Here is a 22,116-nt window from a genome sequence, read left to right on the forward strand (position 1 = left end):
GCCCTGGACTGGAAGGCTTGGGTTCCTTTCTCTCTTTGTCATTGCCTTGACTCCGGATCTTCAGCAAATTCTTTGAAGCGAATTGCTGTCAAGTGAATTGCTGATACTTGGCCCTATAAATGTTTATCAGACAGCATTAGGTCCTCAGATACCATCAACTACATGTCCCATTTCATCCCTTTTCCACCACGACCCCTGGAGTAAAAACCAGCCCCTTGCATACACATCTCCCCTGCCTCGGCAGCCTTGCACGAATGAGGAGAAGCTGCAGCGCTCAGCCCTGGGTGGCAGGTGGGGGTCTTTTGTGTGCAAGAGTCTTCTAACCCCTCCTAGTAATGTTCTGTCCTGTTTCCACAGTTATCTCTGAAGACTCTCCGGTGAGAGGACAGATGAAGCCAAGGTCCTGGGTTCCAGATTGCAGGACAGGCACCCCCAGGAGAAGATGTCAGACCCCTCCCCACCATGCTCCAGCTGTAATTCAGTTGACCTACAGGCTCTGAATGGAGCATTCATTTATTGTAAATACGTGGTTTGCACGGGCTTCGAAGCAGCATTTTAGTCACCTTTTATTTGAGTAATATTTTTAAAAACACTCAACATTTTTCCATTTTTTACATCTTGGCCCTCATCTGTCAGTACAGATAGAAGCCTGTCCCTCCCCCCACAGGCCCATTCCATGACTGTGAATATGCTTGCGGGCTGGCCCTTTCTAGATTCTGACCCGTTTTTAGAGAGTCCTTAGTTTCCAGGTAGTCCCAAAGTCTGAAGTATCCACAACTTCTTATTGGCATGATTTTATATTCTCATAGCACCAACTGCAAGATCAAACCAAATAATGCCTTACAAATGACGCAGCTCAGAGGAAGTAGTGTGTCCCCCACACCCAGACAATGCCACGCAGCCTCCAGTGAACGAGATGCCACGTCTCGCTTCCGTTTTGCAGTACAGGGATGTTTTTTCGCTGCCTAATGTAAATATGTCACAGAGTAAAGGCAAGAGTGGGCTTGGCCCCTCCAGTGCCGACCGCAGGGCCCCTTTTGTCACTGAACAATCCTACAAGTAGCCAATGCTCCTACTGTTTACAGTGTCCCTAGTGCCCAGGTCTCCGTCACTTTCCTCCTGTCCCTTCCAAGTTCCCAGCCCCATCCTGGTAGCCAGGATAAGGTCAGCTTCATGAGATTTCAATATTTGTTTCCCTACAAGTTAAAAACATACAGAACTCATTATTATAGTCAACTACTAATTCTATCTCAGAGGTCCCCCCCCACGCTGCTCCCACTTCAAGTGTGGGATTTCCATGGAAAATATGACATGAAAAAGTATAGAATGAAACAACTCGTGAAATGCCTGCCTCAAAAATCTGTTGCCACATTCCCACCTTTAGGAACCTTGCAACCACCCATCAGGCAAAACCTGGTCCCCGCCCCCAAGCTAAAGGAGAACCTCACCGGCCGACAGCTCTGGGGAGATGAGTGCAGGCCCAGCCGCCGGAGTGTGGAAGGGTCAGGCTGGCTGGGACTGCCCCTCACACTCTTTCCTGAGCCAGCGAGGGAGTGGAGTGTGTTCTTGTTGTTTGCGGCCTGACCCCAAATGCTCCCTGTCTTTGGTGGGGGAAGGCTGTGACAGAGGAAGGAGAGAAAATAGGAAACAGACTGATCCCTGGGCTGTGCTCAAAACAGCTGTAGATGAAAGGATATTGGGAGGGAGAGGAGGGAGACCAGTGAAACATGTTTGTTTTGGGACAACCCACTGAGGCACTCACACCAGAGGGATCTCACGTCCAGACCAAGCCATCCAGAAAGGTAGAGCGTTAGGAGGGTTTGGGCAAAGGTGACTGCGTATACCTAGGGGTTGTCTGGAGTGAGTACGAAGATGCTGTCCTGTTAATACATCAGGGCTGCCCTTTCTCATTCCAGATAGAAGCCAGGGAACCAGGGTCAAGTTCCCTCCTCTGGGGAATGAATCAAATCAAATTACAATAGCTAAATCCAAGGAAAATAAGCTTTCGCAGGTCATCGGCTCTGGGCATAACTGATTTGTTGGTTCTAGAAGGTTTCCAAAAGGTCAGGATTTCTTTATTATAACAGCATCCACTCCACTGCCCTCCCAGTGGTGTAGAGTAATTATAAACGTTTTAATTATCATGATTAAGAAGGCTTTAGACAAAGGCACTTCCACCTTCAGAGTAGACTGCCTGCCCTGATAAGGTGTTTATACATTCATGTTCCCTACGGCTGGGACAGAAATTAAACATAAAACTATTTAAGGACAGAGGGAAGGAACGAGCAGAAACCAAAAGCGGCGATTAGGGAGAAATCTCAGGAATCTGGCACCACACCTGTCTCCTCCAGACCTATCACTGAATTCACTTCCCGTTGAGTTTGTGCTGGCGTGCTGAGTTCCTCCGCCGTGGGAAGGTTTCTTGACCGTGGACTCACACGTGGAGGCATCTGAGTCGCAGAGTCCCCTGCCACCCTCACACATTCTCACTGACACTGTCGTCTGTGACTGCCCCAGTGTTTCGCGTGTATTTTATATTTATTGATGTCTCCCTCTGCAGATTCATTTCTTTGTACCTAATAAACTTTAATAAGTGGAAAATGATTCCAGTCGTGTCCTTGTTAAAACCCATCAACGGTCACTGGTACCAATCGAAGCCAAGCATGTTTAAGGATTAGGAGGGCTTCTAAGAATGGCAGAGCAAAGTGGTTGTCTACACAGCTTGCTGTAACATACTATATTAGAAACAGGGCCTTTCTTGAGCTGACTAACTTAACGGGTGTTTGTAAACACTAGGCAAGGGAAAAAACCTTTCTCAGATACATTTTTTAAAGTAGGTATCGCTATTGTTTTATTAGTACAAAATGGGTAGCGTATTGCCTATAAATTCTGCTAACTTGTAATAAAATGGAACAACTTTTAGCCCCCCTCAACTCAGCAACCCCCTCAAAATAGCCTCCTGTGTGAGGCAGAATCATCTCAATCTCCACTGTAGTGTTTTAAGGTGGACTCTGGAATGGGATACAGGGGAGGAGAGGTTCGTCTGCAAGGCACGCTGGGTCAGAACTAGAGCTTGGAAGGCAAACAAGGATCTGAATCTCTGTTTTGCCTTTTACAAATTGGAGAGAGTAAATTACTTAACTGGTCTGTGCCTCGGTTTCCTCATCTGTCGAATGGGTCGAATGGGGACATAAATATGTACCTGAGCATATACTGATGAAGATTCAGTGACATAATGTGGGTAAACCCTCAACCCTTGGATCACAACAGAGCCAGGTGACGGGGCGCCCTGCACCCTGGGGAGCAGCCAGTTTGCTGATTCCAGGCTCCCACAAGCAAGCTCTGCTGGCCGCGTCCCAGGCATTCCATTTAGGTGCTTGCTGAGCTGCTCAGACCATACTTCACTGGCTCTGCTGCTGGATAACAAAGACATAGCAGCAATTAAAATTCATAGATGTTCCCAAAATAAATCTCATCTCGAAACTAATTTCAAAGCTGGTTACTACACACTTTGCATCAGAATTAGTTAAGGGCCTACTTGTTTTGTCTGTTCTCTTACTGGTGGAGATACAGATAAGTCTTCAATGACCAAAAGAGACAATCTGAGTGAGGAAGAACAGCAAGGGCCCAAGATAATCTACGAAGTGGATGATGAACTGCAAAGTCACGTTGACCGTGGCGGGTGGTGAAGTAGCCATGATTCCAGGTGCCCCCTACGGAGTTCAGTATGGAAGAGGTGGTCCCCAGACAGGTAAGGGGAGCAACTTAATGGGAAGGGCTGTGGACACCTGAAGCAAGTTCCAAATTCTCAGATGCTGCCCCAGGAGGCTTCGGCATCCTGCAGGAACCTGCCTGTTATGGATTGAATTGTGTCTCCCCAAAATTCTTACGTGAAAAGTCCTAACCCCCAGTCCCGCAGAATGTGACCTTCCTTGGAAATAGGGACATTGCAGATATAATTAAAGATGAGGTCATACTGAAGTAGGGCGGGCCCTTAATCCAACAGGACTGGTGTCCTTATAAAATGGGGACATTTGGACATGGTGAAAGCGAAGACTGAGATGCCAGCGAGCCGACCAAGCCGGGCTGGAGACACGGACAGGTTCCTCTTGGCCTCAGGAGGAACCAACCCTGCTGACACCTTGTTCTTGGCCTTCTGGGCTCCGGAACTGTGAGGAAGATATTTCTCCTGGTTACAGCGCCCGGTGTGTGGTACTTTGCTATGGCAGCCCCAGCAAACTAACCCACGCTCCGGCCCCTTGGAGCTTCCCAGGAGTGTGTGATGTCTGTGAAAAGAGAGCTGGGAATAGAATCTAAAGAATTAGCAGCACCTTGTCATATGAATGGGGCAGTCCTCCACTCTGACCTTGACATGGGTCACTCCTTGCAGGTGACTCAGTCTCCATATTCATGAACAAGACATTCAGTTGCATTTTCCCTGTCACAGTGGAGGCGGAATCACGGAGGCCATCTGGCACTTCTGGGCCCCAAGAGTGGGGAGGGTTGGCTTTTTTCTTAAGTGGCATCCTCTCCTGTTGTGGAGCTGCTAACGCGTTAGGATAAAGGTGGCTGGCATGCAGGGCACCAGCTGTGCTGACATTCTAGCCTTTGGATTCTATATACTAGTTTTTTATCTCTCTTTTAAAAAATTATGGTAAAATACACATAACGTAAAATGTACCATCTTAACCATTTTTAGTGTTCAGTTCAGTACGGTTAAGTACATCTACATTGTTCTGCAACCATCACCACCATGCATCTCCGTAACTCTTCATCTTGCAAGATGGAAACTCTGTACCCACTAAGCAGTAACTCCTGCTCTCCCTTCTCCTCCCCAGCACCTGGCCACACCATTCTACTCTCTATCTCTATGAATGTGACTACTCTAGGTACCTTATGTAAATGCAATCATATAATACTTGTTCTTTTGTGACGGGCTTATTTCACTTAGCACAATGTCCTCAAGGTTCATCCATGTTGTAGCATATGTCAGAATTTCCTTCCCTTTTAAGGTTGAATAATATTCCCTTGTCTGGATATACCACATTTCATTTATCGTTTCATCTGTGCGTAGATACTTGAGGTGCTTCCACATTTTAGCTATTGTGAACAATGTTACAATGAACATGGGTGTACAAATACCTCTTCTGGGCTCTGCTTTCCATTCTTTCGGGTATATACCCAGACACGAAAGTGCCAGATCATATGGTAATTCCATTTTTAATTTGTTGAGCAACACCTGTATTGTTTTCCACAGAGGCTGCACCATTTTACATCCCCACCAACAGTGCGTAAGGGTTCCAGTCTCTCCATATCTTCACCAACATTTGCTATTTTCCGTTTGTTTGTTTTTTATAGTAGCTATCCTGATGTGTGAAGTAGTATCTCATTATGGTCTTGTGTTTAGTTTTAAAGAGTGAATTTACCCACAGAACAGTACATAATGCAGGTAAGTACTAAACTGTTGGACTTTTAAGGATTCCAGTCAGAAAAACATATCCCCTTTCATACATTTCCTATGTTGTGACTGACGCCCACATTTATTCACGAGACATGAGATAGAAGAGGCCACTGGACATTAATTTCAGTATTTTATTATTGTATGCTTGATGCATTTAGAGACAATTCCAACGGCAAGCACTGGATAGGGACGTTATCTGGTTTGTAGATATTTGTACAAAAGACTGTTAAGAGTACACGGTCAGTTCCCACTGCAGGAAACAGAAAGATTTTTTTAATTATTCCCTGCCAATAGCATTTTCCATCTAACACACTTAAATTCTCAAGACATGATTGCAAACACGTACATGTTGGTTCCCATGAGAAATCTGCAGGTGACATTTCAGGATGTTTGGAGTTAATCAGATAAAGCACATTTAGACAGAAACCACAGGAGAGGAGCTGGGACTTAGGACCGTGTGGAACGAAATGCCACAGCATCGAGGAAGCATAAGGTAGCCTGAGGCAGCACATGTGAGTGACCTGCTGTTTTCCCCCTTCCACAATCATGGCCAGCAAGGTGGGCTCCCTCTCTCTCTCCCTCCCACCCACCCTCCTCTGTGTGCTTCCTTCCTAAAGCTAAGAGCTCACCTGAAGACCTTCCCAAAAATGATGGATGGCTCTTCAGTCAAGAATGCAGTTAGTGGTTTCCTGACAGACACCCTGGTCCCACAAGGCTTCCCTGCTGGGCCAGCCGAGTTATACAACATCTGTACCAATGTGGGATTACCTCAATCAGAAAGCAATGTAATTTGCCTGGTTGATAGTTATTTTTTTATACCTAATGATTCACCCAATAATAAAGGAACTCCACTGCTAAGATCTAATAGGCATATCCCTGCTCTGTTAGCTTGTAAGAAAGCCTCCTTCTAATAACAACACTGGGTCTCATGTTATTGGGTGCCAAAGAATCTCCATAATTTTGATTATATCTTTATTCTACCTAAAGTTTCAAAGCACCTCCAAGAATGAAACAGTACTAGTTCTGCTTTGCTAAATTACTTTCACTGGAGCCTCTGCCCTGGAGTGTTAGGGCTGTCCTTGCCTATGGCAAATCCCACCTTCTAGTCCAGTCCAGCCATCTTATGTTTGGTTGTGGGGTGTGGGGGTGGGGGAGGTATTCCGTGCTGTATGGCCATGTCTTCCTTCTGCACAAAGCATGCTCAGCCCCCCCTCAAGTCTGAACAGATACACAAATGGTATTCTAGGATGCTATTTACACATTGTGACCTTTAAACATTATTTCCATATATTATCTTGAATGTTCATTTTCCCTCTATTGCCTTCAGAAAAGCAATCCCTGGTCAAGAAATTATCCATGTAATAAGCATTTTTTTCCAAAGCAAAATGTCAGGAGTTTATTGTTTGTTTTCTTTTTTAATTCCCACTACAACAGCCAAAAATCTTGTAACATATTTCCAACTGTTTATAATAAAAGTCACTAAAAGTTGAGAATAGCCACATTAGCAGAATTCTTTGCTCTCTTTTTGTCTTTCCCTACCCATCCCACTGCCCTTACTGGAGTTCTGACTACACAGACCACCTCCACGCCCAGTGGAGTCTGCTAGGCCGTGCCGAGGGCTGCCACGCCCTCTAGTGGTAAGATCGGACATCACAACTGTGTACAGTATCAGCCAAGACAACGCTCAATTGACCCTTCTTGGAGATGCCTGACCAAGGTCAATGTCCCCTAACAGAAGTAGCCGTGTGTTTCCCACTGCACGAATGGGTAATGACACAAAGCTGGCAGGGTTATCCATAGCCTTTGTGTGGCCCGCAGGAATGAGAGCAGGCCTTTGTGTAATTTATTCTCACCAGACTTCTTGTGATCAAACCCTGAATCACCTTGGTTGTCTCAGACACGTCAGGTCTAATGAAAGGTTTCCATAATAGGTCAAGGTGAAACCGTGCAGTGACGTTTCAGAGTGGCTTTCTACATCATCTTGCTCTAAATAGCCACTCAGCAGGTGGACTTGGGAGGGGGTAGGTACCTGCATCATCCTTGAACTTCACCCTGTCAGGATGGCCACGCCACCTACAAGGCGACCCTAAATTCATCAACAGCAAAAGCCCCGGCCGAACCTGCACAAAGCTCTTAGCAACTACAAACCACCATTATTGGTTGCCCTTAACTTTGCCAGCTGAAATATTCTTCCCACATCTCACCATTTGTGGTTAATGGTTTTACATACAGAATATACAAAACTGCTGAGCAAAAAGCTCATGGTCACGGTACTCCTATACCCATGTTCTTAGAGAGCTGGTAGAAAAAAATATTTGTTCTGATAAAACCTCTGATCCCAGTGTTCACACCTATATACTGAGGGGCTGGGTCCCCTCCAGCTCTCGCGGCCTGCGACACTGCTGAGGAGGAGTTACTACCTCTAAGTCACTTCTGAGACTACAGACACACACAACATTTCTATCTGCAGATTCCTGCCAAGAATGACAAAACAGGGTTAGGCCCAACGGTGCTCTCCTGCTAGCTGCTATGTTAACATACACTTCTGCTAACCACCTCTCCCCATTTCTGGAGGGGGTGGGAGTTTTGATAGATAAAGGTAAGCTCCTCCCCCCCCCCGCCCCATCCCCACCTGTCCACTTCAGCTACCAGTCTGAACGAACGCAGCTACTGGGCCATGTGAGCTATGAGGATACGGGGGAACACCCGGGGAAGGCAGTGCCCAGGTTTGTGGCTGCACAGGCCGGGCAGGAAGCGTGGGGGTGGACAGCTACCCTGCAGAGAAATGCTTCTACCTCCATCTGTTGCCTCCTTGCCCTCTTTCTTCCCAATGCCGAGCCCATCTGGTCTTCTTCACATGCTTTTCTATGCCCTGGTGGAAAGTCAAATCCTTTAAGTGAACATGACATTGGAAACAAATCAGTTTAATTAAAGTCTCTCTGTTGAGCCAATGTAGTGACTGCTCAGATCGCAGCTATTTTAACTGCAATCTAAACAGTCAAGAGTCCCTGCTCTTCTTTCCCTCATTAGCTGAGAGATTCGCAGCCTTGTGGGGTGGAACGATGCCACAGGGCCATTCAATTAATCCCAGACTAGATGCTGGTAACAGACCCGGAATCACTTCTACACAAGGCCATGTGCCTGGCAGCTGTGTAGACAGAGCAGCTGGGCCTTTTGGGTGATCCACATGGTGATTTGGGGAAGTCACCAGTGTGGCTCTGTGAATCTCTAAAGTGGGTGGGTTCCGGCTTTCACAGCTGACCGGCTCTCCTGCACGTGCCACGGTTCTGTGGGGCTACCACAGGGGAGGGAAGACAGCTTCTTCAGGATCACAGGACTCGGGAAGGATCTGGGATTGGAGAGGAGCCACCTTTACTCCTTCCTGTTGGTTTTGTCCCCCAGAAGACACCTCTGGAGACACTGTGCACGACAGGCATGCGCTCGAGTTAAGGGAGGCCAGGCAGGTTCTCCCTCAGCTCCACACACAAGAGCCCTGTGTGTGCAGACAAATGCCTTTTGTTAACCTGAAAGAAACCACTACGGAGAGAGAGACTAAGACTTCAAAAGAGTTTGCTTTTCCCGCAAACTCGGCATTGTGGAGCCTGATGAACTCTAGTCCTCCCGTAAAAGGCTAACGTGTCCATTGTCACTGAAACACAATAATAGCAGCTTAAATCCACAATTAGTCACACAACTGAATGACAGGCAAATGGGATACAGATTACACTGCAGAGGAAGGGGACCTACATGGCAGAAGAAGGGGACGCTTTGAGATTCAAGGCAGAACACAAGGTAGCAGTTCGATCAGGCTTCAGAAAAGGAGGCCACATCTCAACTTTCTCATTTTACTCGAACAGGAGAGTGGTTTGTTTTGCTGGTAATTTAGTAAGGTGGGAAGTTTTAAGTAAGAAGGGGAAAGGGAATGCTTACTTCACTTAAAGAACTTAATCTCCGTGTCAACACAGTCATAGAAAAGATCCCCCACTTCGGCGAGGTCCGGGGGGTCAGAGCTGGTCAGGATTTCTTCCATGGCTTCCAGGCCTTGCTTCTCCAGCTCCAGCATGGTCTTCCTCAGCTTGTGACCTTGCTCCTGGGGAAGGACATGGCTGCTTTACTGTCAGCAAAACGGTGGGGTCATCGCAGTAGACACTGAAAGCCTCCAGGGAGACAGGCCTGCTTCCTGCCCGAGGTCCCATCCTCCCCCTGCAATCTGTGTCCCACACAACTGCTGCAGGGATCATTCTAGAATGCCAGTGTGGTTATCCCACAGCCCTGCTTAGAACACCACACAGCTCCTCACTGCCCTCAGGATAAAACCCAGATTCCCTAGTGACAATCAGAATAGGCCCTTCCAACATCCGAGGCTCTTGCTGGCCTGGCCCCTTGCCCTCCGGGGGCCCCTTCTCTCCCTCAGCACTTGGTCTACTTGCACCTGGCCATCTTCAGCCTCCTCAAAAGCCCTTTCCTCTGGATCCCCTCGTGCAATGCCGTCACTCCTGCCTCGGTCGTTCTCTGCCTTGTGACGGTCTGCCCATGTGGCTGTGTCCCCCATTAGACATTGACCTCCTGGGGTGCAAGAACCGGGCTTATTATCTCTGTCCTCCAAAGATGAGGACATAGTAGGCACTCTCAAAAAGTGTTTGTTGGACGAATAAATAATGGACGGATGAGTAAACACATGCCATGTCCATCCCCTGTTCACTCTTTTTCTGAGATGGTGAGATCGCTTCTTCCAAACGGGACTCACTCATTTCTGGTGGATGACAGTGAAAAGCTTTCATTTGCCCAGTAAGTCCCAGAACTGAGAAGCTGCTCTCTCCACCCACCCACCTTTGCTTCCTGCTGCCTTGACTCAAGCCAGCAACCCACCAATCTCAGAAGCCTCATCTCTTCGAACACACAGCCCTTTCTACCTCTTCATCCTAACTGCCAAATATCCACAAAACCATACACCACAGAGTGACAGTTAGTCTACTTGGGGCTATGGTCATCCACCTAGAAAAGAAGCGCTGTCAGGAACGAACCTGACAGCTCTGGGGGAAACTCAGTTGAGTGCAAAGGCTGCCTTCGTGGTTCCAAGGGAAGTTTGGCAGGAGGACAGATGTAAAATAACTGTGTGCCTTTTGGATGCCAAACGGTCGCTTCTGTGGAATGGAAGAGCAAGTTCTATGAGAAGTGGGACTGCCGTTCTCTGAGATACTTTCTGAATTTGTTTGGATTATTGCTGGTGTCACCCTTTTCATATTCTTTTTATATAGCCCACCATGCCAAATATAAGAAAATAAGCTCACTCAGTCCACATAAAATGTAAGTACGAACATACCTAAAAGGTGTCTCTTTTCTTCGGGACAAATTGGACCTATTGAAGTGCCATAAATGTTGGGGGCAGCATATGAGTGTCTAACAACCACATTCCTTCTTCCCCGCTTCAGCAAAATGTAGGTTTGGATTTCATGTGAAAGTCCAACACTAACGGCTGCTGCGGGCATACTGGTTGCTGGGGAACGTGTTTTGGGTGTTTTTCTTGTTTGAATCGTATTTCTTGTACCTTTATTAACCAAAGGTTTGGAGGGGGAGGGAGAGTTGCACTATGAAGAATTACTTTTTTTTTGAACTAGGAACTTGAGAATCTTTGTTAAAACTATGTTTGTACTATTGTAAAACATACATAATATAAAATCTACCACTTTAAGCATTTTTAAATGTAGGTTTAGTGGCATTGAGCACATTCGCAATGTCGTGCAATCAGCACCACCGTCCATGGCCAAAACTTTTTTGAAGAATTACTTTTTTGAAACAACATATGATTGCATCTTTAAATAAAACGTTGCCATCAAATATAACTTTTTACCCCCAAGAGTATACAAAGCGTTTTAGACAGCAGTTGAACAGATATCCCTACTAGAACTGCGTATTTCTATGATTCCTAAGTAAACAGTAAATGGAAGTGAGACAGTCTTAGCCTGCTGAGTTCCAGGACAGGATCAGGAGAGGCTTAGGTTTATTTGGTTTCAAGAGCGTGGGCAGGAAAATTAGCACCAGCCTTCTAGGAAGGGGCTCAGGAGCCCGGCTTCCTCCGGGAGGACTGGACGTGCTGGAGAGCAGGGGAGAGGCGGGCGTGTCACCTGCTGCCCTGCCTCCTCCCTCGTTGACCTCACCTGCCCTAACCCGAGCTCACCTGGCCACTTTCGAGGACAGCACGGGCCCATTCGTGGGCCTTGTACAGCTCATGCCGGCGGTCTGGTTTCTCCTGGAACCGAGGCTCCTTTTTGGCAGGGTCATCGTCCCCAAAACAGGGAGACTGTGCTTTGGGGACAAGTTTTACATCATCGACAAAGATGAAAGGCTTGAATATGGACCTGGAGAGAAAGGAGAGGCACTTCAGCTGGACAGAGCTTGGGGCCCAGGGACACCCAAAGATTGTCCTTTTATGCAGCAAACATTTCCTGAGCCAACTCACGGAGGGTGGTGGCTGGGGAGCGGGCACCTGCCAAGTCACACACCACTGCGTGCTTTCGTAGCTATTTTAGTAAAGCTCGCAGCCATTTACAAGCCGCAAATTCCTCTATTTACAGCAAGGAGACATCAAAACAGATTTTCTTTGTTCTGGGAGGACCATTTGAGAAGACCCTTTTAGTAGTAAAAAGTAAGACAAATAAGCACGGTTCTGAGAAAGGGTGTAATGGGCCCCTGAGCTGAAAGGTTTGCCCCTTCCTCTCCCATGGCTTGCTGGGAAGCGGCATTCTGGAAAATAAGAACCTACTGGTTTTCGGTTTGGACTTTCTTTTTTTTTTTAGGTTCTACCTTATAAAAAAGTCTTCGGACTATCTCTGACAGACTGAAGGAGGGGACAGATTAAGACACATGACAGGGCTGGGCGTGGGGGCTCACACCTGTAATCCTAGCACTCTGGGAGGCCAAAGTGGGAGGATCGTTTGAGCTCAGGAGTTTGAGACCAGCCTGAGCAAGAGCAGACTCTGTCTCTACAAAAAAAAAATGGAAAAATTAGCCAGATGTGGTGACACAGGCCTGTAGTCCCAGCTACTCAGGAGGCTGAGACAGGAAGATCACTCGAGCCCAGGAGTTGGAAGTTGCAGTGAGCTATGATGACGCCACTGCACTCTATCCAGGGTGACAGAGTGAGACTCTTTCCCCAAAAAATAAAAAAAAATAAAAAAATAAAACAGATGAGAGAAAAGGCCCCAGAGGAGACACTACACAGAAGTCCGGCTGTGTGAGAGAACTAGCACGGGGCACGGCAGGTGCCTAAGGCCTCCTACTCTTTTTGATTTAGCTCTTTCGGCAGGACAGATGTGTATTAGGGAAAATGGCTGCGTGCGTGCGTGTGTGCGTGTGTATGTGCGTGTGTATGTGTGTGTGTGTGTGTGTGTGTGTGTGTGCGCGCGCATGCGCGCACGCGTGCGCGTGTACTTGTGGATATATGGGCACACATCACACCCTCCACCCCTCCCACACACACACCAAAAGAGCTACGCATGTGAAGAGAGGCAGCCTAGGGTCCCAGGATGACAGGGTGAGGGGCGACCACGCCAACTGCAACACTGGGGAGAAAGCCGTATTCTCCCCTCTCCACACCCAGGGATGATGCTGGATCAGAGAGGCACTCCTGGCCGGCATGGGCACCTCTAGGCCCCAAAGGTGGCCTGTTTCCAGCCACACCATGGGGCAGCAGTGCAGTAACAGTCAGAGAGAATGAGCCCCCCACACACCCCCCCACCAATGTGTATAGATCAGATTTGTCAGAGTTGGCCATTTTCTCTCCTCTCAACAGGTGTACCTTGGCCCACCCCGAGGTGCCTCAAGTGGGCTAGCAGTGAGCTGGGATGTTGACTCCCTCAGCCCTGAGGTATCTGGGGCTTCAGGCAGCCAGAGCAGCTTGCCAGCACACCACACAGGTGTTTTCATGTGTGCCATGGTCTGAAAAGAACTGGGAACCGAGAAGCCTGGCTACCCAAACTGTGTCCTTGGACTAGAAGCATCAGCACCACCTGCAGAACCTCACGCCCCACCTGTCCTGCTGAATCAGAGTTTGCATTTACAGCAAGATTCCAGGTGGTTCCTAACATAGCCTAGTCTGAAGAGCGCTACTAGAGACAACGGTAATGAGAAGTAACCTCTTGGGTTAGTTACCTGAGGTTACCATGGAAAAATAGGGCTCAAGTGAGAGGAAAAAAGACCCTGATCACACTATGCAAAATTGGAACTTGGACTAATTTAATCTGAATATTGAAAGCAGTGATATCTTTATGCCCCAAGCTGACAAAGTGAGGGGCGCTAGTTGAGGACAAGTGTCAGGACATCTGTTCTCTGCATGAGATGCAAATATATATTGGAGACTGGCCCCACCCTAAGCCCAATCTCCTGGGAAGCACAAGGCATGCCAGGCGGGACCCACCTGCAGAAGGCCAAGCCCTAGCTAGCAAGGACCTTCCCTCCCCAGACATCATCAAAGGAAGCCCCCTCAAAGACACAGGGAACTAGCCTCGTACAGAAGGAACACACACTTCCACTTCCCACAGCTTAAAAATAGATCATTCCTTTTCCCCTCTACTGACTGTTGAATGAATGAATGTTGAAAGAGTGACTGTTGAAAGTGAAAAAGAAATTAATGCAAAACTTAAAACTGTCTGAACCAATTTACATGAAGTTGAATTCTCTAATTAGTGAAACAGCTGATTCTGCAAAAGGGCTGCAGACTGAGGGCTCACGGACAGAGGGTGATGGAGGGGTGGGGAGGGAGCTGCCTCCCAGCAAGTGTCCAATCCTTCAGAGCCAGACAGCACCCAGCACCGGCTTTCCTGAACAGTCAGAGCACATCATACCACAGTCAGCAGCCTCCTTGGCTGGTGCAGGGACCCTTCGGTGACAAACAGGCCCAAGCTCCTGCCTAGCAGCCTAGAGCCCGCTCAGTTCACATCTTCTCAGCTCCAAGGCTCTGCACCGGGCACAACTGGGCAGAGCCGCGGCTCCCAGCCGGGCTGTCGGCTTCACAGCAGGACAGGTGCAGGCTCAACACCTGGCAGCAGAGGGAACTGTGGTTTTCAGCGGAACCTGCCGAGCCTGGGCTGCAGAGTTCTCCATTTTCCACCCCACCCCAGGCCACATGCGATGCTACTTCTACATCCTCCCACCGCACCCCTTTCTCCGCTATTCAAAAGCCCACGTGGGAGTGTTATCTTCATCACAAAACCTGCCATTTCATCCCTAAAACCTCAGTGTTTTTCCTACTATGTGTCTGAGGACTCTACTGACACAGGACTCTGTTGGAGAGAACCACGCCGAGGGGCTTGGGAGGGGACAGCCTGGCAGCACCCAGTGGGCTGCGCTGCCTCCGGACAGTGGGGAGGGAGCTGGGTTGACTCGGCATGGCTGTCTCTCCCTCTGCTCTCGGCTGCACGAGCGTGATCTCTGTGTCCCTTCCAGCTTCTAAAACTAAAACTATTTCTATTTCTGTTTCTACTCCTGTTTCTATGTCTATGTTATGAGGCTTGTGAACTTGTGGCTCCAACTTCAGTAAGCTCACAGTAACAAAATCCTGGTCCCCGACATCCAATATTCAGGACGAGCATAGTAACAGATGAGGACGCTCTCTGTGATGTAACTCCAAACCCACTCCACACTCACTGGAATGCAGAGTTGAGTTTAATCAGCGGGGGTGTCTGGTGGCTTTTGTAAGATAAGAGGTACCATATGTTTATCTCTCCCATCTATCAGTTTTAATTTAAAAAAAAAAGAATAAATAATAAATACGAGAAAGTTCCCAAAATATTCTAAAGCAGTCAAAGCTCTCCAAGGATTTTTTTCAACGTTTCTAAAGAAGTCAGTAACTAAGCTGATTTAAAAAAAAAAGGGGGAAGCACAAATTTGTCAAGGGGGTTAAAGGGAGATTTTCTGAAACCGAATATACAAATAATAAAATTATCTAAAATAATAATTATATAATAAATATTAATAGAAATTATTACTGATCATAACTATAATAATATTAGTATTTATTTAAACCAAGATGTGGGAATTATCTGTGATTCAGGTTTGACCATTTGTGTCTACATATCCAGAAAAGGGGAATGCAGATAGCTCAGCAGCTCCCAACTGTTCTGATTTCTTGCCAATCCTTTTTCAAAATCACATTTAAAATTCCAAATAGATAAGGAGTTACTCTGACATTTTCCCACAGGTGACCCACAGATGGTGGCTTCTTAAATGTAGCCACTCGAATGAATGTATGCCAATTAACAGGTACACCCAAGCGAATCCAACCCACCCGGGGCACCCCAGAGTATCTGGGGATGGCTCTGATGCGGGGGGACATGGCTGAGAAGGCTCCAGAAGGCTGACTCCACTTCTGTCCTCAGAACTGACTCTCAGTCTGACCTTCAGAAAAGTCACCAGGTTAGGAATATGCCCTGGTCACTCAGCAGCCTCCATGGTGCAGTATGGCAAGAATACAAGATGACAGGCTCAGAAAAGAAAAGTGCTTCCAAAGGCAAGGGGCAGCCGGCAGCTGGTAAATGAGGAGGTTAGAGCTGGCTGAGCTACTTTAAAAGGACCCTCACAAGGGACAGTTAAGCCAATGAGACCACGAGCAACACTAAAGGAGGAAGCCCCGTCCCTCTAGCCTTCAGCTCTCACAGAGACAAATCTAAGGGCAGAGGCACACAGTCTCATGACAGAAAGCACAGCACGGGCTTCCATGGTCTGCCTCCAAGATCTGCAGAATTTTAGCCTTGAGTGACAATTTGAGGCACAGCCAAGAAATATGCTCCACTGGAGGCCCTGCTGCCTTATCTATCCCTTTTTCTTTCCAAAACTTTGTGATGGATGCACCCAGCCAGTGCAAAAAAATCTGTTTCCAATCATTTGTTTTTTCATTTTGGAAGAACAGCAACATTGTCATGAAAACCCCTAACATTTTATAGCATAGCATAATTTTCAAAGTGTTTGCATTCAATCCTCACAGTACTCTTACTCATTCATTTCGTACACATGTGCTGAGTCTGACTGAGTACCAGCTACTGTTCTAGGTACCAGGGACTGTACTAAGTATCATATTCCTAACCCGGTCTCATTTTACATATGAGATGACTGAGGCTCACAAAGAAGCTAAGTGCTTTGCCCAAAGTCACATTCCTAATGAGTAGCAGATCTAGAACTAAATTCAGACCTTCCAAATGCAAGGTCAGTTTTCCCCATTACTGCTCACTCTTACACCCTTCTGTTGTTTTTTTCACACATATTGTGCTACTGCAGAAAAAGAAAATACTTTTTGTGCTTTAGGATTTGGAATTTTAGTGCCAGTGGCCAGCCAACAGTCCTGTCCTCAAACATGGCTTTGTTCTTACTGAAGATGCAGGAACTCCCCAAGCGACTGAACCAGCTGTTCCTGTGCCCTGGAGTTCCTGGCAAGTCTACTGAGGGGAGTTAGGCACGAAAGGAGCTGCACAAAGGCTCTGAGCAATCTGCTAAACCTTGAGTCAGTCTGAAAAGAACCCGTAATAACCAGCTTCTCTTCAAAAAGGCAGGTGCCACTCAGAGTAGTTCATCTATGCATCATTCCAGCTTCACTGTGAGTCACTTTAATCAGATTGTCAAAGTCATACCTGGATGAGAACAGAACCAATCTGTGAAGGGAGTTTCAATTTTACAGGCAAAGAGAGCCAGTACTTTTGGAGCATGGGACAACTATGCATAGGGACAGCAGCTGGATCCAGACGCTGTGGGAGGTTTTGAAAAGTCAAAAGTGTTGGGCAGAGAGACGCGAGGGAGGGTGTTGAAAGAAGTCAGAGTGAAACTGGAGGGGGGAATGCCATTTTGCCGAGGGCCCTCGGCTCTGTGTGTATGTGTGCAGGCTGTGCCCTGTGTGGCCCCAAAGGCTGCATAAGTTGGAGCCACTTATGCATAAGTGTCCAAGGCTCATAATGTCTTCTCCAGGAACTAAAAGGCGCCACCTGTTGCTAACACTTGAATTATTCAGATGATACAGTCTTGGCCAATCCAATTTAGCCTCTCAAGACTAGTACACGGGAGGAGACAAGAAAGAGGTGGAAACAAGGAAAACTCACAGAGAGAGAGAGAGACCATGTCCCTTGAATCTCTCCTGTACTCTGCTACTAGTTAAAGTAGATCAAAAACCATATTTTCCTAGAATTTCCTCTATCTTCTCTCTCTCTCTTGGTTTGCCCATCCTACATCTTAAGTATTTGTGTATTTTCCTAGATGTGGGGGCCTCTCAGTGGTGTACTGGTCTAACAACTATGCCTCTGAAAAAATATGCCCAGATTTACAGTGTTTGCCAATTTCTGTGGTGTAAACATCCCACTGTGGCCCATTTCAAGCTGCCGACATCACCAAACATGGAGCTGGGAGGAAATGCATACAAGCAGCTCTCCCTGGCTCTGGCACACCGTGAGCCTGAATCCACCTGTCTCATGGTGCCCAGGTAGCACTCCAATCTTTCCCTCTCCAATTCTTCACATTGATGAAGCTTTAACAAGCACTGGCTTCCTAGGGAAAGGTTTCCAAAGGTCAGAATCAGTACACCAAAGCCAATTAGTGTCACAGTATGAATGATTGGGGTACCAGCTAACTCCATGGAATATTAATATGATGGAATTTGCCTTCTCAATAAAAGCAATTGAAGGACTTTTGCATCCTCCTCAATCATTCAAACCCTGACTTTTGCATTTCCTTCCAACTCCCAAACTTACATAGTACCTGGCACATAGTAGGAGGGACGGAGGAAAGAAGGAAGAGATATGTAAGACGTGAGGCTGGGCGTGGTGGCTCCCACCTGCAATCCTACCACTCCGGGAGGCTGAGGCAGGAGGATCACTCAAGGTCAGGAGTTCGAGACCAGCCTGAGCAGGAGTGAGACCTATCTCTACAAAAAATAGCAAAATTAACTGGGCATGGTGGTGCGCACCTGTAGGCTCAGCTACCCAGGAGGCTGAGGCAGGAGAATCACTTTAGCCCAGGAGTTTCAGGTTGCAGTGAGCGATAACCTCGCCACTGCACTCTGGCCTAGGTGGCAGAGTGAGACCCTATCTCAAAAAAAAAAAAAAAAAGAAAGAAAAGGAAAGGAAAAAAAAAAGAGAAAAGAAAAAAAAAGACGTGAGAGCCAGTTATTTTAAGGAAAAGATCTATAATACAGTGAGCAAAGGACAGAGAAGTGCCCAGGCAGACAGAACAATAGTAACATCATGTCCTTTGGTTCTAACATTAACGGGGAGGGATAAATACTACACTTCTGCTCTGTGATCATAATCTTCTGCAAGTCCACTGCTATGAAACAATCTTCTGAAAACGTCTCTCTAATATTTTTAGCATTAGCAAAAGCCAGCTAAAATCTCCCAAATTTTACTACCTAAAAACCTAAGAGAAGGTAATTATGCTTCCTGCCGACAAAATACAATATGTTGAACATGCCTAATTACACAAAAACTTTGAAATGCTGAATAGAAAAAAAAAATAACCTATGACAGTTCTACACAGTAGGAAATGCAGTTCATTTAACCATGGAGTATAAAAATGAATGTCTTCCGGAAGTGTCTTCATCTTCTACAAGGTCTTTTCAATTAATTTAACCATGAATAATTTTCTTTTAAAATTACTTGAAATTTTCCATTTTAAATATCAGAAGGCTATTTCCCAGCCCATTTCTGTAATCGGATTAGGCTGTGTACTGCAGCCTAGGAACTGGAACCCCTTTATATCAGTGTCCTGGCCTCACAAAGCCCTGTCTCCGAAGCACAGTTAGAGCCGGTATTTGAGACATCAGGGACAACAGGAGTTGGTTCAGTTCAACCCACCCCTTGAAAGGCTCCTGTTTCCTAAACGACAATGTCCACATACCTTAGCAGGGCATTCCAGACCCTTCAAAATAGAACTCTGAATGCCCACACATCCCCCTGCAGGCCAGCAGGGTCCTCCTGGGGCAGCTGAGCCATCAGCATCAAGGGAGCAAGCTATGTCACCATCCACGAGGAGGGGGCCCGACACCTGGGAGAGGAAGGAACCCCAAATCTGGTGGACCGAAAAGTGAGTGGAAGGTGGGGCCGTGGAACCAAGGCTTCAGGACTGGGAGATAAAATCAAGAGGAAGCAGCTGGACTGAAACGGGAGGAGCACGCTGAGGTTTCCGGGGACACTCTGAGTGGTGAGGCTCACTGCTAACGCCGGCAGAGGTACCACAGGAGGGCGGCTGGGCTTGTGTAGCGGAGGGCTGGGGGTGGGGAGAGGTGGAAACCTGATCCCCAGCATCACCTATGAGAGGACGCACAGATGTCGCCCTGGGTGATGCTGTTTCATGCCTCTCTGCCTTTGTACGTGTGACTCTCTCTACCCTGAGTGTCATCCCTGCTTTTGCACCTAGTAAACTCCCGCTCTTCCTACAAAGCCCAGGGCACAGGAGCTCTTTCCTCTGTGACGTTTTCCACTGCATCATTGTATGTGTGGCACCTTTTTCCTTGTGCACACCTCATCCCTGGTACCCAACAAGCACAATATTTGGTACACGGTAGGGGCTTAATAAGTGTTTGTTGAATGAATGAGTGGATGAAAAACTACGAATAGCTTACACGGAGTCTGACAGTCAGGTCTTGTTAGAAGTATCTATTGATATTGGCAGTAGTTTAAGAAATGAGGCCAAAGGGTCCTAAGAGGTACACGGTTTTCCCCCCAAGTCATCTAAGAACACCCCTAGCTAGACACCATCATTGTCTTATATTCCTGAAACAGTGAGAGGAGGATAAATATTTTCAGCTGCAAAAAGAATGAAATTTAACAGCAGCAGATTCCCTGGCAGCAGATTCAAAGGTTTCATAGCTGACATTCAAACAATAATAATGATGTTCAGCCAGTGGAACCTGAAAAACAACGGAGAACCCACTGGAATGAGTAGTCTTCTAGAGCTTTCCAGGCTGAGGATCGGACCTACCTGACAGATAGGTCCACCTCAAAGATTCTGATACAAGAGGGTTAGGCAAAGGCATCTGTATTTTTCAAAAACTCCCCCAAGCAATTCTAACAGTGACTAGATTTAGAAACCACTGGAAGGTTGGATCTAAGCTACTAATGCTGTGATTTGTGGTGTGCATGACTGCACGTTACTGGGGAGAGGGGCAGCTGTCTGCCTGCTAGATCAGAGACAGTCTTCATAAATAACAGTTAAACCTACTTGGATTATCTCACTTAATCCTCCCAAAACCATATAAAGGTAGGGGCTAGCATTATCCCACTACACAGATACTGAAACCGAAGCTTAGAGAGGTTAAGTATTAATAACTTATCCTGCTCCTGAGTGACAGGGGCAGGATTCAAAATCCTGGCAGTTCATTCCAGAGGCTGTGTTCTTCACCACTGTGCAACACTGCCTCTGGGCTGCAGTGCATGGGCAGAAAGCAAATCCCTAAAACACAATGTCTTAAAGAAGTGGCCAGTACACTGCAGTTGCTTCCATCTGTATTGCCTCTGGACCGTTTCATCCTTTAACTCCTAGGAACCGGTTGTTTGATAAACCTCAGGTATTCCCATATTTGTCTGTCTGGCTGCATTTTGCCATCTCTGTATCCCTCATCTACAGCAAAATGCTTGGCCCATGACATTTACTCAATAAATATTTGATGAATTTAAGGCAACAAGCTGATGCCATGATTGTAATACACTATGTGACTAAAGCCAAGGACTTCACTTAATTAAAGCTGTTGTGCTACATTGCCCACACTGTGGCTGATGGAAAAATGTGACTTTGCTCTCCAAGCAGAGGACATGGTCCAGGACTTAACACACGCTTATTGGATGAGCTTTCAAGGGAAGCACAGGCTTTCTGTCAGCATGACTGTGTCTCAGACAAACCTGGAAGGATCTGGGGTCCCGGTGAAGTAGTGAATGCAGGGCAAGCTTCTATTCTGAGGCAGGACAGACACTATACTGGCCGTGGTGAGGAAAGATTCAGAGTCTATACAGACTCCACTGGCTTTGTCCCGTAAGATGTTCATCATAGTCTGCACAGTGATGCTTTCTGTAAAAAAAAAAAAAATGGAAGAAAGAGAGATGGAAAAAGGAAATTACTGTGGCAGGCTACTAACCAAAATCCATTCATTCTTTGCTCTTTTTAGGAACAAAACTGCTGAAATTATAGTTGGGAATGTAACTACCCAACTACAGAATATATCTCCCGGCTTCCCTTGTGACTAGCTCTGGCCATGTGATACATTTTGACCAATGAGAGGTGAGCAGAAATGATGTGTACAACTTTTAAAAAAGAATGCTTGCCCTTTACTTTTCTTTTCTCCCATCCTGTTGGCTGGGAGATGCCAACAAGTGGACGAGAAATAGAAGTCCTGTGCTGAGACAGAGTAACCAGGCTTGCACTGTGCATAAATACTCAACTATAACATGGGAGAGAAATAATCCTCCATTTTCTTTAAGTCACATTAATTTGTGGTCTCTTTGATCTAGCTATACCTCAACCAATGCATTAACTCAATAGGAAGCCATGAGAAAGTCTGTGTAGTTGATCCACAGTCCACCAAGCTCTCTCCCCTATCAGAGTTGATAGTATATTTGGAGAATGCCCCTCTGCAGTGGGAAAAATACACACAGAGAGGCATTTAGAATGTTCAGAGCCATCAGGAC

The 22,116-nt window shown here is 46.7% G+C and overlaps 2 protein-coding genes across 5 annotated transcripts in view; one reads left to right on the forward strand and one right to left on the reverse strand.

The window, feature by feature from the left end:
• WIPF3 (WAS/WASL interacting protein family member 3) overlaps window positions 1–2,604 on the forward strand; it is a 91,391-nt gene extending 88,787 nt beyond the window's left edge. Inside the window, exon 10 of the mRNA XM_045564156.1 lies at window positions 358–2,604. Coding sequence (XP_045420112.1) covers window positions 358–381 — 24 coding nt within the window. The 3' untranslated portion in view covers window positions 382–2,604. The remainder of the gene's footprint in view (window positions 1–357) is intronic.
• A 2,974-nt stretch (window positions 2,605–5,578) lies between these two features.
• The window catches only part of SCRN1 (secernin 1), a 63,595-nt gene continuing 47,057 nt past the window's right edge, over window positions 5,579–22,116 (reverse strand). For 2 of the 4 annotated variants that reach the window (XM_045564221.1, XM_045564222.1), the window contains exons 6-8: window positions 21,334–21,499; window positions 11,640–11,820; window positions 5,579–9,551 (exon numbers count right to left, since the gene is read on the reverse strand). In XM_045564221.1, coding sequence (XP_045420177.1) covers window positions 9,393–9,551; window positions 11,640–11,820; window positions 21,334–21,499 — 506 coding nt within the window. In that variant the 3' untranslated portion in view covers window positions 5,579–9,392. The remainder of the gene's footprint in view (window positions 9,552–11,639; window positions 11,821–21,333; window positions 21,500–22,116) is intronic. The other 2 variants (XM_045564220.1, XM_045564219.1) reach the window with 2 other exon arrangements.

Source organism: Lemur catta, chromosome 11 (genome assembly GCF_020740605.2).
Source record: "Lemur catta isolate mLemCat1 chromosome 11, mLemCat1.pri, whole genome shotgun sequence".
NCBI classification, from domain to species: domain Eukaryota; kingdom Metazoa; phylum Chordata; class Mammalia; order Primates; family Lemuridae; genus Lemur; species Lemur catta.